Source organism: Podarcis erhardii (genome assembly GCF_964252035.2).
Source record: "Podarcis erhardii genome assembly, chromosome: 6".
Lineage (NCBI taxonomy): Eukaryota > Metazoa > Chordata > Lepidosauria > Squamata > Lacertidae > Podarcis > Podarcis erhardii.
In genome coordinates, this window is record NC_138510.1 from 51525875 (window position 1) to 51544167 (window position 18293).

At 47.6% G+C, this 18293-nt stretch overlaps 1 protein-coding gene across 2 annotated transcripts in view; it reads right to left on the minus strand.

Annotated features, from left to right (window-relative positions):
• Nucleotides 1-3564, minus strand: part of SLC6A9 (solute carrier family 6 member 9) — a 52699-nt gene extending 49135 nt beyond the window's left edge. Inside the window, exon 1 of one of the 2 annotated variants that reach the window (XM_081865528.1) lies at nucleotides 3242-3564. Coding sequence is in view for 1 of the 2 variants with exons in the window: in XM_081865529.1 (XP_081721655.1) it covers nucleotides 3242-3250 (9 nt within the window). In the remaining variant the exon portion in view is untranslated. The remainder of the gene's footprint in view (nucleotides 1-3241) is intronic. The other variant, XM_081865529.1, reaches the window with a different exon arrangement.
• Nucleotides 3565-18293: the final 14729 nt, after the last annotated feature.

Genomic DNA, 18293 nt, shown 5'->3' on the forward strand with positions numbered 1-18293 from the left:
ACGAGTTTTCAGCAGCCCTGTTTCAGGTAAAAGGTGAAGTCTCCACAACATTATAACCAGGAAACAGACCCAGCATAAAATATGAGGCATGAGTGATAATCCTCTCTGCTGTTTCACAGCCTGGCTCTCACAACCAGAAAGGTGTTTAAACCACCAGCCTAGCAAACAAATTGCCCTCAGGATCCTGCCCAGTGCACACTTGCAAATAAATGTTCATTTCACTTCAAGGAAGGACACCATAATAATCACACTCTTATGCTTGCAGCAAGGAACTAGCCAAAGACCCAAGGTGAAAATGCAGCATAACAAAGGACACTCTTGAGGCCAGAGGAGACGTTGTGCAACCAAAGGGACCCTGAGGAGCAGCTGGAACAGAGGCCCTTTCTGCTCCGGTGTCCTAAATATAAGGAAGTACGTGAATGATACACCCTCAAGCTGTCAGGGATCAGACAGGGGGGGGGGGGGGGAGTATGCTCTGTGGGGAGGTGCAGGAATGAAGCGACACAGAAGGCATTATGTGATAGGGAATCTACCCCGTTCCTAAGCTTGAGTGACTTGCCCCCACTCTAGATAGACACCGGAATGATGGCTCCCTTTTCATACTTGAGCAGTCCTTGTCCTGCCAACAAGCAGCTACTGAATTGGGATGCAGAAAAGTTTTTCTGCTCTGCCATGCCAAAAGCACGGAAGTGCAATTAAGAAACCCTGCAAAATAGCAGGACATCTCACAAAGGGGACACGAGGGAAGCTGTGCCCAGGGATGGCACTTTCTCTCAGAACCACTTTGTCACTTTGTCCACACACTCTTTCTCTCTCAAGTGGACTGACCCACCCTGCCCACGGGACCGAACAAGGAGCTCTCCCCCCCCCCGCCACACTCACTGCATTTTGGCCAGGGGGAGGGAGCACTCCTGCCAACCATGTCTTGGTTCACTGAATAGCCTTCAGCAGCTGTACGTCACAACTATAAGGGGATCAGAAGTCATGCAAGAAAGTCAATTGCCTTGGAAGAGTCAGCAACGACTTTGGTGGGAGGGAACTTCTGAGACCTAGCGGGAATATATCACACTTGATACAAGAAAAAAATCCTGGCCTTAGCTCAGCCCAAAGTGTTATTTTAACAGTACAGTGGTACCTCAGGTTAAGTACTTAATTTGTTCTGGAGGTCCGTACTTAACCTGAAACTGTTCTTAACCTGAAGCACCACTTTAGCTAATGGGGCCTCCTGCTGCTGCCGTGCCGCCGAAGCCCGATTTCTGTTCTCATCCTGAAGCAAAGTTCTTAACCTGAAGCACTATTTCTGGGTTAGCGGAGTCTGTAACCTGAAGTGTATGTGACCTGAAGCGTATGTAACCCAAGGTACCACTGTAATCAAATCTCCACTCTTGGCCCTGATTCAATACTCAGGGCTAGCACGACACAATAATGAAGATTGCCCTAGGATTACATGTCTGGCTATTCAAGTGGCTGAACCCAGATGCTAGGAAACTGAGGACCACCCAAACCACACTGGCAACGTCCACAGCTCAGTGGTGCAAACAGCTTGATGCATGAGCACAAGTATGGTTATGTGGAACAGGGCAACCTGCGCTTTTATCTCCTCAAGGATGGATGAGACTGTCTCAGAATGAAGCATTGATCTGGCATGTAATCTAGTGACTCTTGCATGCCCCAGCCCATGAGTGTTGGTACTGTTTTGCTGATGGGCTGAAATGGAGATCTGGCGGAACATTATTCCTCATAATCGGAAATAAAACATTGTTACAGATTCTTTTTTAAAAATTAGAACTCCAGGGGGTAGCCATGCTAGTTTTGAGGCAGCATAAACAAAAAATAATATCAAAGCAAAAAATAATTATACATTCATTCCCCGCTTTCTTCTTTCATCTGTATTCAGGGAGGGTCAATGTATATTTCACTTCAGGCATTTGACGAAGTGAGCTCCGACCCACAATAAACATGTAATTCTTTAAGGTGCCACAAGGGTCTTTGCTGTTTTGATTATTCAGAAGGAGTAATTTTGTAAGTTTGTTCAGTCTCTCTTTGTAACTGAACAGCCTCCATTTCTGAGTGTGAAGTGAGCTTTGTGCCTTTCAGTCCATCCTCAGGACTGAATCTATTATTTAGGCTCTTTGTTTTAGTTGGGTGCACTTTATTATGGCAAGCTAGCAGTACTTTAAACAAAGTCATCTGCAGCCATCAAACCTGTTGCAATTAACAATATGTAAATTATGTGTGGATTCCTCCCCACACACTGTACCATTGGTACATTGTTGCATTAACTGATTTCCTACTGCCTGAACTTTCAGATTTGTAATTCTACAAGTCGGCATGTGGCCAAGCTAGAAAGAGGACACAGGATACTGTGAGGCAAGTTTAGGCTCCCAAAGTTGAGTGAAAAACTGTATGTTCTTTTTCGGCATAGTGTGCGTGTGCGTGCGTGCGTGTGTGGCACACACACACACAGGGAGAAATCCTGGTGGCACAGCATTGACAAGTGCTTGCAAAAACCTCTCACTGATACTACCCCCAAGCTGATGTAGCTATTAAGTCACTCCTTCAACTCCAAATCCACACCATTCTCCACTTTCTATCTGATGTCACAATACTGAACCCACCAGAGCATCGGTTGAAGGAAGCACCACCACCCCTGGCACACACGCACGCGCACACACACACACACACACACACCGTGGGTGAAAACAAATCCAGAGAAGTCCGAAACACCTGGCCAGAGAGGGCGCGCGATCCCTTTAAAAGCAGCGGAGGGGGCAAGAAAAAGGGGGTTACATCAGCTGCCACGTGGGAGCTGCTCCGCGCCCCGCCCCCGCACATGCCGGGGTGGAAAATTACAGCGCGCGGATCCCCCGGCCCCCGGGAGCGCCCGGCCACTTCACCTCCCCTAGGCCAGAAACCCGCGGCGTCCAGACAGGCCGCGCGCACCCGCTCCCTTCCCGCGTGGCGGTTTCCGTAAAGCTCAGGGGTCCCGGACACCCTTTGACAGCCCGCCTGCGGGGCTGCCCGCCACAGGTCTCGCCTCGAGGCGGCTCCGGTGACAGCGGCGGGTGGAACACGCTGGAAGCCGCGCCGCCTCCGGACCTTCGCCGGCGCTTCCTCGGCGGCACCACGCTTTCCTACCACGCTTTCCCCGCCCCTTCGTTTCTCTTTGCCTCTCGCGCACACCGGCGCGCGTGTCTCCAAACCCAACCCCGGGATCCTTTTCTCTCTGCCCGCGCCTTACCCTCTCCATGCCGCTCCCGCCGCCTCCTGCCGCTCCCCGCCGGCGCCTCGCCCGGGCTTTGCAGGCGCGCTGTCAAGGTGGAGGATCCTCTTATTGAGAAAATTGCATCAGCCCGAACCGTACTCCTTCAGCCTCGCCTCGCCGCCGCCGCCGCCGCGCACCCTGCGAGCTGGCCTGCTGCGCGTCCCGGGAGCAGCGTGTCCGCGCGTGGCAGCCGACAGTCCCTCTTCTGCCGCGGGCTCGCGGGGGACGCCGACTTTAATGAAAGTTCTGGGAGAGGATTCCGAGGGGGCGGCAGCAGCAGCAGCAACAGCAACAGCGGCGGGCACGTCCCGCCTTCCCTGGCCGGCTCCGCCCCGCCCGCTCCCGCCCCGCTCGCTGATTGGGGCGATTTGTTTCCCCGCCCCGCTCCCGCTCCCGCCCTGCCGCGCCGTGGGGCTCTGGGGAGGGGGCTGCGCGGAGCCCGGGCGGCGAGAGGCGGCTCGGCGGGACCCCAGAGGCGGCCCCCTTCCTCGCGCGCGCAGTGTCAATAAATATCGTCGCCACCCACATGATAGGGAAAACATATACCTCGAAGGCATGCTTCGGCTTGGAGGCGCGCGCGCGCGCACGGGCCGCAGGGGGCGCGGACGCACCAAAGAAGCGCGCGGAGCAAAACAGAGGGCTGTGGCCACGCGCGTACTCCGAAGGGGCACCGGCGCAACGCGCGCGCTCTCTCTCTCTCTCAGACAGACAGACAGACACACCCCGACGCAGAGCGCCGGCTGGGGGCACGTACATTTTCTCGTGGAAACATGTGCGATGCCCTTGGCACCTAGATGCGCAACCAGGAAGACATCCGCGCAAGCGCCCCTCCCTCTTAGGGCTCCCGCTAGCAGACCCGAGAAGCCCCCGCGCGCCGAGCAGCACCTTGGACAGGCGCGTACCAGAGAAGACGCGCGCGCCCCCGAGGTGCTTTGGGTGGACCCCGCGCAGCGGCTGTAGGTGCCTCAGGTCCTCATTCCAGTCATGCATCGGACGAAGCCGACAATAAACCTGTTAAGGCTTCAGGTTGCTCTCTAGGAAAGCCTCGTTGCCTCGGGCCCCTTCGTAGCTGACGATCCCAGCGACGGCTCCTCAGCCTCGGGGAGCCGGGCCTTAGAAGCATCGCGTCTTCGCTGCCCCGCCCTATCATCCTGGGCCCGCTCCCACGAGAGTGCGCGATCTTCTTCTCCAGCCCAAGACCTGGGGCGCCCGGCTTGTTGCGTCTTGCAAGCAAAGGGATCGCATTGCTCAGCCTTGGTCAGACAAACGCGGGGCTCCCTTCTACGTACGAACTGCCCCAGGTGCTGTTAAGAGCCCACTTGAGGAGGGATAGAGCAGCGCCCCCTCTACCCTAGCCCCAGAGTATGAAACGGCCCCCCCCGGTTAAATTGGTCCACAAATTTTGCTCGAGATTTGCGTGTTGCTACGTGGCAGCGATTCTTTGCTGCGCCAGGGAAGCGAGGGATTTTGCGCGCTGCCGCCCCCTGCCGGCCCACCCTGGGGCCTGCGGGTGGGGGCTTGGGGCAGGGAGCAAAGCTGCCTCCATCCCGGGACGAAGATCGCAGCTTTGAGCCAAAGAGTCTGCTAATCAATTCAAACCAAACAAAAAAAGTTCCTAGGGTCGACTTCCCTCCGCCCCTGACTCTCGGCGCCCACCTGCCAGCAACAATCGCCCCCTTAAGCCGCAGCAAGGTGCAACTGGCTGTGACAGTGTCCCCCAGAAAAGTAGGAAGTGTTTCGTGACGCTTCCTCGCCCGCCCCCCTCACCGCAAATGCAGATGCCATCATTGTACTGAAGTGGCATTTCTTTTATAGGACAGGCGCCACAAGTGCCAGTGAATAATGCAACGGATTCCAGCAATCATCGCTGTGAGAGGTCGCTGGTGCTGCTCCACCTCGCGTCACGGGGGGACGGGGACCTGTTGACCAAGAGAGCGCCTGCTACTGACCTCTGCCTCTTCCCTCCCCCACCACTGTCAGCATATCTCTTCCTTACATCAAGAGCACATTGGGGGAGGAGGAAGACTGCTTTCTGTCCGTCTGCTTTATCATGCAGAATCTGTTTGAAGGCTCAGCTGTACAATTGTACCAGGGATGGACTTCAGAAGGAAACTCAAAGTAGCCAACTCCTGCTTAGCCTTTGGCTGTTTTGAGTTCATTGCTGCGTGTGCCTCTTGCACCTTATGCAGAGTATCTTCTACTTTACACCTCTACTCACAAGGCTTAGTACAGGCTAGAACCCCAGCTTAAGTGTGTTGGGGAATTAGGAAAATACACCTTTTTGCCACTTTTTAATCACACAGCAGAAGTATTACACAATGTTGAAAGATACCTAATCTCTGCTTTCGTAGATTTTCACGGGTACAGGAATGCAGGTTTTGGTGTCCTCGGGTGTCTTCCCGTGTAAAAGTTGGAAGACACCCGAGGACACCAAAACCTGCATACCTAATCTCTGTTTAGACAGATAACATGCTTTCTAAGGGACATGTTCCAACAGCCAGGTATGGCAGCAAGCAGTGCTTTTTTTGGTATTAAAAAAATGAGGTGCCAGCACTCATATATTGAGACAAGCAAGACTCACCCGCCCATTAGCCTTGGTCCGGCAGCAGGCTGGGGACAGCTGGGAGGGGCAGCAGATCCAAACCTCTGAGGAGTGCACCTCCTGTGCTTGTTTCCCATGTGCAGCCTGGGAAGATGCAGGGCTGCTGCTGCTGCCGCCACCTCCTCCTTTCTGCCCTCCTTTTCTCTCTCCTCCACCTTTGGTGTTCCGGGGCTTACCTGGGCCTCCTCCAGTTGCCTCAGGTTGAGGTGGGACATGGCAGCAGAGGGCTGGCAGCGGAGGAGGAAGAGCCTGCTGTGGCAGAGGTGCCATTTTCTGTTCTGCCTCAAGCAGCAAAATGTCTTGGGCCAGCCCTGTATACAAGTGCTGTGGGTGCCAGCACAAAATGGCTGCCATGGGCAGCAAAGAAAGAGTAGTGTCGGGCCAGGGGTGGGGTAGGGAGGGAGCCCTGGCACTGCTGGCAGTCAGTTTGTGCATGTGAGAACATACATGTTGAGGTTTAAAAACTCTTTCTGTGTTTGTTGACCCAGGTAATGAGACTGCTGAGCAGTCAAAGGGCCTTTAACTCTACCCTTCTGGGCAAGAAGCATGAAAGTAAAAGTTATGACTGAGCTTGTGGTTTCTGAATAAATGGAGAAGCATGCACACACTGCATGCAGAAACTTGTACCGGCTGCTTATTCACATATCTCCCATCTCCGAGATAAATAAGAGAGTAGGGCTTGCACACAAGCAGGCTTTTTACCCGTTATCTAAGAGGAAATTAAGGAAGAGGGAGCAGCATACATTTCAGTTTATCATGGAAACCACCAGAAATCCCCACCTCCCTGATAAGCAGGTATTTGGGGTGATGAACTTTTCCTAATTGCCTTTTTTCAGTACAACAGATCTTTATCTCTTACTTTTTTCCTGAAGATGGTATTTGCAGAAAGTGAAAGAGCTTTAGTGGGTATGGGGGTGTGGGTCCTTTGGCCTCCAGACCTGATAGTGGTAGGGAGCACTGGCATAGCCGGGGGGGATGGGACAGGGAGGGTCAACTGCCCCCCAGTCAATAAAATTCAATAAAAATACATAGCAAACTGAGGTTCTGCACCCCCAACAAAAATCCTGGCTATGCCCATGGTAGGGAGCCTTCACACATGAGTGGCCCCCACTGTTTCCATTGCTCAGCATCAAGCCACATTCCTGATCAGCTCCCACATCAGTGCCTATTTCATAATACCTTTCCCTGCATTCTTAGAGCGTTACAATCCACTGCTTCTTGAATATGATCTACTGCTTTCCTTTGGGATAGCAGTAGATCATATTTAAGAAGTCTGTTTACCTCACATGTTGGCAGATTTCTACCTCTTCCCAAAGGATCCCCAAAGAGTTGCTTAAAGCTTACACACCTCACACTGCAGCACAAATAATGGAGCCCCGTGGCTCCTGAACAACTAATAGGATATATAATGACTGTTTGTATGAGTGCGGAAGATTAGATCTTTATCTCAGGAAACTGTTGAAGCAGGTGCTTGGTACATATTAGCAGGATTGGCAATCAGAAGCATTTGGCAAAGAAATAGGAACAAACATTGCAGTGCTTCAGGTTATGCCATACACTTGAAGTTCTTTAGAAGGCAAGATTAAAGGCTCAGGCTATCTCCACATGATGACCAACAAGGGATTTGTGTGATTATTTAACTAAGCACACTAGGTAAAGGTAAAAGACCCCTGGACAGTTAATTCCAGTCAAAGGTGACTGTGGGGTGTGGCACTCATCTTGCTTTCAGGCCAAGCTTTTCGTCTGCAGCCTTTTGTCTGCAGACAGCTTTCCGGGTCATGTGGCCAGCATGACTTCTGGCACAATGGATCACTGTGACAAAAGCCAGAGCACACAGAAACGTTTACCTACCTGCCGCACCAGTACCTATTTACCTACTTGCACTGGTGTGCTTTCAGATTGCTAAGTTGGCAGAAGCTGGGACAGAGCAACGGGAGCTCACCCCATCACATTTGAGCTGCCGACCTTCTGATTGGCAGGCCCAAGAGGCTCAGTGGTTTAGACCACAGTGTCACCTATATCCCTTTACCTCAGGGGTCAGCAACCTTTTCCAGCCATCCCTCAGACCATGTGGTGTGCCGGACTATATTTTTTTGAGGGGAAATGAATGAATTCCTATGCCCCACAAATAACCCAGAGATGCATTTTAAATAAAAGGACACATTCTACTCATGTAAAAACACACTGATTTCTGGACTGTCTGTGGGCTGGATTGAGAAGGCCCCTGGGCCTTAGGTTGCCTACCCCTGTTTTACCTATTTACCCTTTACCTTTACCTATGCACTCTAGGCAATGCTAACTTGAAATATCCTGTCCTCATATGTTATTTTTTATGGTGGGGCTGGGGGAGTGGAATTAACCATTCTGCTGTGAATGTCCTTCTTAGTTTCTTTCTTAAAAAAATAATAACATACATAGCTGCAGCACTGGTGAAGGGGAGGGAACAGTAAAAACAAAAATTTAAGAGTGAGAAGAAGGAAAACTTTTCACAAGGCAGCAGGGCATTCCTGCATGGGAGGAGACATGCGTGAATGGGCATCAGTGATGTCCAGAAGGCCAGCTAATAGATGTATATGTCAGTAGCATAACCGTAACATATCCATGACATTCCAAACAGATGCAAAAGTGCTAGTAGTAGATGGGGCTGGAATTGCATTTTTTCTAATGGAGGAAAAAATGCAGCTTGTTGCCTAAAATGTATGCTTTCCTTTAAAGGACATGACATTTCAGGAAGGAGATTCCGTTTCCCCTGATTTCCCTGCAGTGAGTACACAAGCTGGAGGAAAGACTTGGGATCCAGTTCAGCAATCGCAACCTGCATTTGTACTGCTCAGTAGAGCAGAATTGTTCAGAATGGTCCTCATCTGGACTACTTTGTTCAAGCTGAATGACACTGCTCCTTGCAAGGTATGAGCAACATTTGTGAAGGGAGATGGAGAAGTCTGGAACTGTTTCCTCCAGAAATGAAAAGAGCAGGATGAGAAGATTAAGAAAAGGAAAGGTGGAGGGTGTGTGTGTGGAGAAAACCTTGCACTGTTTTTTGGGGTGTCCATTCTCCTCCCCACCTCACATAAGGCAGGAACAGAACTACTGTATATAGAATATCCCCAACATACTTTCACCACCAAAATAAACCACCAATAGACTAGTGCAATAGTGCATCCAGTGATTTCCTTGTCAGAAATGCTTGAGATGGCTCCAAGTCAAGAAGTCTCTCTCCCTCCCTCTCTCCCTCTCCCTCTCTCTCTCTCTCTCTTTCTCTCTTTCTCACTTTCTCTCTTTCTCTCTTTCTCTCTTACACACACACACACAGCCCTACCTGTTAGGGGAAAACTTTCTAACACAGAGCAAAAAATGCATTCCAAAATTATCCACCATATTTGCAGGTGGGAAAAATGGAAGGAGGATTCACTGAATATTCTACAGGGGGAAGATGAATTCTCCAACAGTTTAGGGGGAGAGGGACCCAAAAAATAAAATTGACAACATTTCACAGAAAATGCTATTTCAAGAACTTTTGTCTCAGGTAATACTGAATGGAACTACTGTTAGTCCATGTGGTTGGAAGAAACAATAGGATATAAGAGAGAAGGTTTGGAAGGAATACAGTCCACACCCGTTGCTTCCATCAACAATATTAAAATTATATTAAAACTGCATGCAAAACATTTCACCTTATTTGTGAATGCTGGAATTGGAAGAGGGGATTTCACTGAATATTCTCCAGGGTCCTGCTGTGATTTCTCCAAAAATATAATTCTCAGTAAGTTTACCTGTAAATTCTTTCCTGACATTCTATGTTCCAGTTCTAAAACTTCCACACATCTCATGAAATAGGACCTTGTCACTAAAAGCATATGCCAAAATAAAGTTGCTAAGCATTTACAGTGCCACAGAACTGTTGCTTTTGTTCCCTAATACAGTGCTAGGAAGATAAGACAAAATACATATAGCCAGACAGTAAAAATAATTCTTGTAGCATCACCTAAGTAGACCAGGTGAGCAGAGCAGGTGCATTGAGCTTCATAGGACTTAGCAGGGTGACCAGAGGAGTGTTAATTGCCATCAGTTAAATACTGCTGTGGGAGATTGGGGGCTGGATCTCACTTATGGTTTCTGATGAGTTTCTTGGGTATCTATTGCATGCCTTGAGATGAATGCTGCACTGTTTGAAAGGATACATAATTGTATACACACATCCCTCCTTCAGATGCTTTCGTATTCACCACTGGACATGCAGTACATGGTCAGTCAGACAGGCAGCTGGACAAATGCCTGAATGACAGCGGGGTCAAGGACAATTTAGGGTACTGTTAAAGGGCATCATGTTATCACTAATTTGTTTTTTATTTAAACCATTAAAACACACACACACAAATAGAAGGAACAGTAGCAGTGCTAGCAGGGGAAAGAGTTCTTTTAAGACACTGTCGTCACTATCCCCACTTTCCAAAATGCTGATTGACAGGGACAAGATGTGGTGTTTAAGGAACAGCAATCGTGGATCACTCGTAAAGTACTAGATGATGCATATTGATATGGCTGGGCTTTACTTATTATTTGACAGGTCTTGCTATACAAATGAGGTTGACCTTTACATTTTTGCTCCTGGTGAAATTTGTTTAGTTTTCTTTGCAGCACACTGCCAAATTAAGGTTAAGCTGTTGTTGTTGTGGTTGATGATGATGATGAAAGAAGAGCTACATATTTCTCTTGGCATTCTCTAAGCTTGGAGACAGCTGCAATATCTCAGTGTGTAATACTGAGCAATTAGGTAGAATACTCTCTGAAACATGTTCCCGCATATCTCTATAAATAAAAAGGACTAGAAGCTTACTTTCCCCCCAGATTAAAGAAGGGGCCTGGAACACAGGGTGGCAAATTACATAAGATTGCCAGTGTATGCCCCTGCTCCCATAACTATGGTCCTGTGTACACTAGGAATTAACAATTGTGTCTTTTTTTAAAGCAACAACAACAGCAACAACAATAGTTTTTCATTATCAGGGTGTGTAATTCTGTGTCCCTCCACCACAAATACTTAAGAAGTGCCTTCACATATATTGTTCTTTCAAGCCACTCCCACCAGGTAAATGGCCATTTCTGGAAAATAAACCTAGCTGTAGTCCGATGAGGATAAAATAGCAAACATACCAAACAAGACAAGCAGAGACTGGAGTAGGAAAGGAGAGTAAGTCTCACTGAAGGACAAAAGGCAGAAAGGTCTAGAGGGCAGGCAGCAGGGAGAGGGCAGAGAGAGAATGCTTTGGGGAAGTGGGAAAAGTGTACTGGGGCACTCAGACAGGATGATGGGTAGATTAAAATAAAGGTTCAAGGATTTATTGCATGTAGCAAGCTGCTTGCATTCAACCAGTCGTTATAAGCACCAGCCAGAGAGTTAAGTGTTATTTAAGTGTCATTCATATTCCAATTTTCTGTTTAAAAAACCAGCTTTAAAAGTGTAAAAATAATGCAACCAAGAAGTTACAAGAACAACACGTAGAATAATAACATTGCTAAAATCACATAACAAAATAAAAGCAGCAGCCCACAAAACGTAGCAGGTGATCAGACACTGAAAGGTTCTTGTAATAAGAGAGGTTTTTTTGCATACCTTTTAAAGCATAAAGAGAGGGGTCCCAGTGGGTCCAAAGATTGATGCTACCACTTAAAAGGCCCTGTCTCTTGTGATACTGAGCATTCAGGGAAAGCATTGTGTAAATTCTATTCATTATTTTAAAACTAAGATGGGAAGGTCCTGTGCTTTACAGCTGCAGCTGAGCACCATGACTAAATTAAGATTTTAATTGGGGGGTTTCCAGTTTACAGCCAAACACTTATATGCTATAAATTATTCACTTTAAAATGAGGCCAAAAAAACAACTCGCACCACTTGGGTCCTGTACCTGAGAAAGGAAATGAGATATGTTTCACCTGTGCCTTACCATTTATAACTCTATCTTTCTGAGCTGGTATCACAATATTGTTCAAGTTTCTATGAACCCTCCTATCCACTCTTGCACTGAAGAAACACATTTGCCATATAAAGCAGGAAGGAACTCAAATAGCACAGCTGTATACATGTCTTCTCTGTTTTCCCCAATGGGATTTACTCCCAGGTAAGTGTGTATAATATTGCAGCCTAAATGTCCTTTGCCCCTGAGTAGTTCTGAATGTATTTCATTTCAGGCTGTTGGTTTAGACTGTGTTCCTTGTGAGTGGGTGGTATCTTATTTATTTGTTTGAAAAACCATTCCTATCTCGCCCTTCAGGAAAAATAAAACTTCCAAATCCACTAGCAGCAGTCATGACAATCAGTTTGAAACAGTTTCCCTGCCGGTGGGGGGAAGTATAAATAAATACTAATAATAATATCAAATACTTTAAATAAAAAATGAATTAAAACAGCAGTACAATGTAAGATGGAAGTGTGAAGTCACTGTATAAAAAGTATTTAGTTTGTTTTGTTGCTCTCTAATTTTGCAGTAAGGAGGACCTGATTCACTTGATAAGATTAAAGGGCTCAGCTTGCTAAACGATCATATGGAAGGCCTGAACTTCGCCTTCCGTCTTCCCATTCTGCCAGAGGAAGGGCACCGTGAGGTTTCTACACTCTTGCAATTCAACCCAATAAAAGTACTTGTCTTACCTCCTCTAATTATAGCATTCTCGGGACCCCGCCCCTCGTTTCTGGTCTCCCCTTGGCTGGCACTCTCCTGCACAAACAGCCCAAACCTGGAGAGCTCAAGGTTTCTCCCACACCAATTGCCCATACGTCTTCCATCGGCAGGCCTGTCACAGCAATGATCTCCAGGCCCCATCTCGCCCTGCCTGCTGCTGAGGCTGCACAGACAGAGCTGAGCGCTACCCTCTGGAAACGACAGCCGGTGCAGAGACAGCCATGGCACACTCTCTGCTGCAAGCACAATGCCCAGGAGCACTGCCATGTGTCTGCCTTCCCAGCAAAAGGACTGCAAGCCCATCCTCCCTGGGATGACAATTGCCTCTATATCTCAGGAGAGAGCCTGAGTGCTGTGTGTTTGCCACTAGGTGTGCATGTGCTTGCCATAACAATGAGTGCTGCGAGAGGGGAAAGATTTGCACCTAAGCAGGGCATGATTTTCCCTTCAGATCCTGTAGAATAGAACAAAAACCCTACCGAACACTACTGAAGCCTGCCTTGTTGAGGGAGCCACATGCTCCCAGCTAACATGGACAGCAGAGCCCCAGACTGTAGTGGAAAACCATATACAGAAATCTGTATGTGTGTCTAACAAGGAAATATCTGTTTTAGCCTGGTCAAACTCTCCTTGTGCATCCATCTCTCTCTCTCTCTCTTCCTCCCCAGAGACATTTGGATGCTAGGGATCAACACCCCACAGAGCTATGTCAGATTTCTAAAGGAGTGGTGCAGATGTAATCTTGTCTTTCACAGAGCCTGCAGGGTGACCGTGCTGGTGCAGACTTCCCGCTGATGAGGCTTTCATTACTCCCAGCTCCACTTGATGGATTTCCTCCTGTAGAGCGTTCAGGATACAGGCCATGCTGGCTGGCAGAACTAAGAGATTTTGCAGGGCCAATGCTTTCATGGCAGGAGATGCTTGTGTGTAGTAAATGCAGTGTGTGGAAATAGTGGCTGCCATATACCAGGACATATTTGTTGCTGTATTCAGCACAAAAAAGCCCACTGTTAATGTGTCCATTTGTGAAGAGGGGCAGCATATTGAAAGGAAAGGACACGGTAGGCTAGCATGCCCTGCCAACTCCCACTTGTGTCTCCATTATGTCGTGGGGATATGGAACAAAGAAAGAATTGATGCCCTCTGAGTCATAGTCCTTCACACATGCTACTTGCCTCATTGTCTATTAGTTCCTGCACTTCTGTTCTGTTTTGTTTGGGGATGTGTCTTCTTTTATGCTGCTAAGATGATGATGAATGCAACTCAGCCACAACATTTCCCAGAAAAGCAGTCACTACTGCAGTGTCATTGCTGTCTCTTCTAATATTACCAGAGAAGCCGCTTGTTGGTTGCCTAGGAAACGAGGTAGAAGATTTGGTCCTTAGGATGGATCAATTGTTGCCAGCTGAAAGGAGAGGTTTCAGAAAAACAAAGTGGGCAGACAGATTAATGTCTGAGGTAAGGAACTTCAGTAGATCATTTTCTGTAATGAGTAAGCTCAAAAATCTCTCAGTGCACCTGAGGAAATTGGAGGCTTCCAGTTGATGACCACAGGGCAGTTCTGATAGTTTTGTACAAGGCTGCATTAGCCCCACAGGGCTGGCAATGGCACCTGACTCTGCCCAAGCACAGGCAACCATCTATGCCAGTAGTTAATCACCCTCCCTCCCTCCCTTTCCAGACTGTTAGTTTCATTGCATTCTTTTCCACTTCCTTCTTCACAACTGAGATATGATAATAATACTCAATTTTTAAACTCAATAATGCATCGGTAGGGCTATCTCTATTCTACATTCTCCCACTCATTGCCCCAGTTTGTCATGAGGTGTGAGGGTGGCAATGGTGTCATGTGGGTTGTCAGCACCCAGGGCAAGGTAAGGATCCTCAGCACTGCCCACCAGTAATATGGAACAATGGGGCAATAGCTTGGCGGCCTAACTGAGTGGCAGCCACGGTGCCCCATGAGTGTCGAGCATGGCAGAGAGTGGGACAGAGGGTTGGTTAGGAGCGGGTATCTTTCTAAAGCCCATGCAGAGGGTGCCTTAGGAACTGGCCATCGCTCAAATCCGCTCCTCCATCTGTCCAAGCAAACATTGGGAGATGTTCTGTGTGAGGGGGAGGGTGCACTATTTTAAATTTATTATTTCTACTTTCTCTTTTTTTCTTTTGAAATTTTGCACCCCTAAGAATTTGGCACCCAGGCAACTGCTATGTCACTGAGGAGTAGTTACCTTTTTCTCCCTTGAAAGGGAGAAATTGGAATAGGGACATTCTTTTTCATTTCTTCTTTCAGCTCTATGGGCTTTTCAAGGTTCAGATTCATTCTACTATATTTCAGGCAGGGGTCCTGATCCGGGGGAGGGAGCGGAATGGAGAAGTGACCAAATGAGTCACCTACGACTCCTTTTCAAAAATCCAAATTTGCCCCTGAACCTAGAAGGTTGGTGACCCCGGATTTGTAACCAGTATTGATACTGCTAAACCCTCTCACACACTGCTTACTTGCCAGAATGAACTGGAAACCTGTGGCAAGCACTTGCTGCATTCTCAGGATGTTTTCACGGTTGCTGCATTGTGAAGCTGACAATCTAGAAGACTTGGACAGTATTGCTGGCAAGCAAAATAAGGCATGCAAAATAAGGACGCAAACCCGTCTTTGTAACCTTTTTGTGCTGTGTGCCTGAAATGCTACATGTAACAAGAGGCAGGGATTCTTTCCCCCTTCCCCTTCAGAACACCATAAATGTGTCGCTCTGATCCTTGCTGCAATGCTGACAAACCTGCACAGCAAAAATGTAAGCTTGTGTGTTGACTCTATAAAGCAGAGTTAAAACATTGGAAGCATTCTGCTAACATTCTGTTTCGTGTTTGTATTGATCAGGCTTTTTGAAAAATCACAAAGACTGGGCATTTACATGGCTCCTTACCGCATTAGAAGCAGAAGCATGAATACGCTCACTGCTAAAAAGGGAAGTCTTTACCAATGGGCTCTGCCTGTCATTCTGTTTCACTTTGTTTCCAAATTCTGCAGCTCTTCAATGTTGTCATATTGATATATGTGAAAATACAAACATGGTGACACAACTTGTGACCACCCAAACCTTCCAGCTGGTCTGTATTGATTCTTTTTGCACTTCCTTTCAACACAGATGCAGAGACTACACATAGTAAAAGGAAAATACAGAATTACACTTTAAGTTGTCAAAAAATTGGGTTGGATATGGGTTCCACCCTTAGACTGTTCTTGTAGCTACTTCCATTTTCTGATTCAAATCTGTGGTTATTTTGGGGGAGCTTAGAAACAAAGCAAGCAACTTAGTGATGAGGAAATCTGTGTCACACAATTAAAAAATTGCTTCATTTCCAATCAGTGCATGTCCCATAGCTTTCTGCTGAAATTCTGTAAATTTTTGTACCATAAATGTTCTGATTTATTTTTTACCCCACTCCTGTTTATTTATTAAATTTGGATACCACCTTTCTGTTGTGCTGTGATATAAGAGTGCCCCTCCAGAAAACAATAATATGTAAACATTGGGGAAGCATTGCCAAACACCTAAGAAAACAGAATGATGTATGGATGGTCCAGGATAAATCCACCACTGATGCCCTGCTATTGCATCAATGGCATGTTGCAGAATATGCCATAAAGAAACACCAGTTTCCAGTGGCCCTGTGATGGACAGATACCCTCTCAGGCCAGATCAGTTGTCGGCTTCTGTGAAGGGGTGTTATCCAGGGGTGGGGGAAGGAAAGCTCATAGTTATGGGGGGGGGAGAGAGAGAGAAATACGTTCAGGTTGTGAATTTAAGGCTCATCCACACTTTTGCTTGACCCATATTTTGATCATATTGTGTACCAATTAATTCCCCCATCTCTGCAAGCTTTTCTCGTTGTTCCACAACTGTGCCTTGTGAAACCCCAGTCATATTTATTGCATTTATTGATTGCATTATACGCCACCTTTTCCTCCAAGAAGCTCAAGGTGGCATACATGGTTCTCCCCCTCCTCATTTAATCCCCACAACAACACTGTGAGGTAGGTTAGGCTGAGAGGCAGTAACTGGCCCAAGTTTCATGACCAAGTGGGGATTTGAACCCTGGTCTCCCCCCTAGTCTGACATTCTAACCACTATACCACCCTGGCCTGCACAGTTGAGCCAAATCTCTCTACTGATTTTCTGTGCATCTGATAAGATCCAATTCAGCAGGCAAGATAGGATTTTCTCAAGGAACCAGCCATGAAACAATGAGGAAAGCTCTCAGACTCAGGGGAACTAATGGGTATTCAGTATACAGTGGTACCTTGGGTTACATACGCTTCAGTTTACAGACGCTTCAGTTTACAGACTCCGCTAACCCAGAAATAGTACCTCAGGTTAAGAACTTTGCTTCAGGATGAGAACAGAAATTGTGCTCCGGTGGTGCGGTGGCAGCAGGAGGCCCCATTAGCTAAAGTCGTACCTCAGGTTAAGAACAATTTCAGGTGAAGAACGGACCTCCAGAACAAATTAAGTTCTTAACCCTTAACTCAAAATACAGGTGAAGCAAAAGTGTTGCTGAGCCCTAAGAGGAGAGCAAAGTGGTGAAGGGAAATTTTAGGGTTAATGTTAAGGTTTTCACTATATTGGGAGCAAAGGACTCCACCCTTAGACTGTGCTTGTGGTTACTTTGATTTTCCTACTCAGTCTTGTGTTTGCTTGTTCTTCAGCAGACAGCCTATGATTTGGGACCTATGAAATTTCATGAGGAATGTTGGAGGGTATGTCTGAAAAGTGAGTACTGTAAACCATGGGCGTGGCCAGGATTTTTGTTGGGGTGGCAGGCCTTTTGTTAGGGGGAGACAGAACCTTAGTTTGCTACGCATTTTTATAGATTTTTAGTGATGGAGGGGCTCCTCCCTGCCCCCACCCATGCTGTAAACAGAAGAGGTGTCTGGCTGTGGCCCCAGTTATGTGTGCCCAGAAGGCCCACTGCAAACTGGAACACCTGGCTGCTGAGTGCTCACTGAGCTGCCCCGCCCTCACTAGAATTGCTCCCCCCAGGGGGCTTTGGGTGGAGCCAATTTTCTAACTGGAATGTCATACTGGGCCTGTATCATGCCAGCTTCTCTTGTGATTTTGTGTGCTGACTGCCAGCTCACAAACCAGCTTGGGTTCACACCCAGCTCCACAGCTCAGTGGCCGACGTGCTGAGCATATGAGCAGTTCTCTCTTCTCAGTGCAACCCAATCCGCACATGCTAGCTGCCAGCAGCTAGGGTCTGAATGCAGAAGAACCAGTTTGCTAGTTGGTCCAAGGTTAAGTTGGTTGCAAGGTCTGTAAGCATTTCATGAAACTGTGGCCTTCCCCCCACTTTATGTGCATTGCATCTGGAGTGCCAGCCACACTAGGTTCAATGTTCCGCTGTCTTTCCCGCTCTGCTTCTCCTAGAGAGGCATTTGGAGAGCAGTTACATCCACTCACTCTAGCAGACCTTAGCAACACTAGCCTTCCCAGATTACAGGGCAAACAATCTAAACTGGGGAGCAGTTGGTATGGTGCAATGACAGTCCTGTCACCAATGAAACCGTACAAAAGGGTTGCTACGAAAGTTGCACCAGTATATACACCACATTGTATTTAAATCAAAGAATGTGCTCCTCTTTTGATAGGCAAGCAACTACCATGGATTCAGTCTATGGTGAGTGTTGCTTGTGGTCTGTCAACAGAAGCACATATCTCACTTTATCCATTATCAGGCCAGT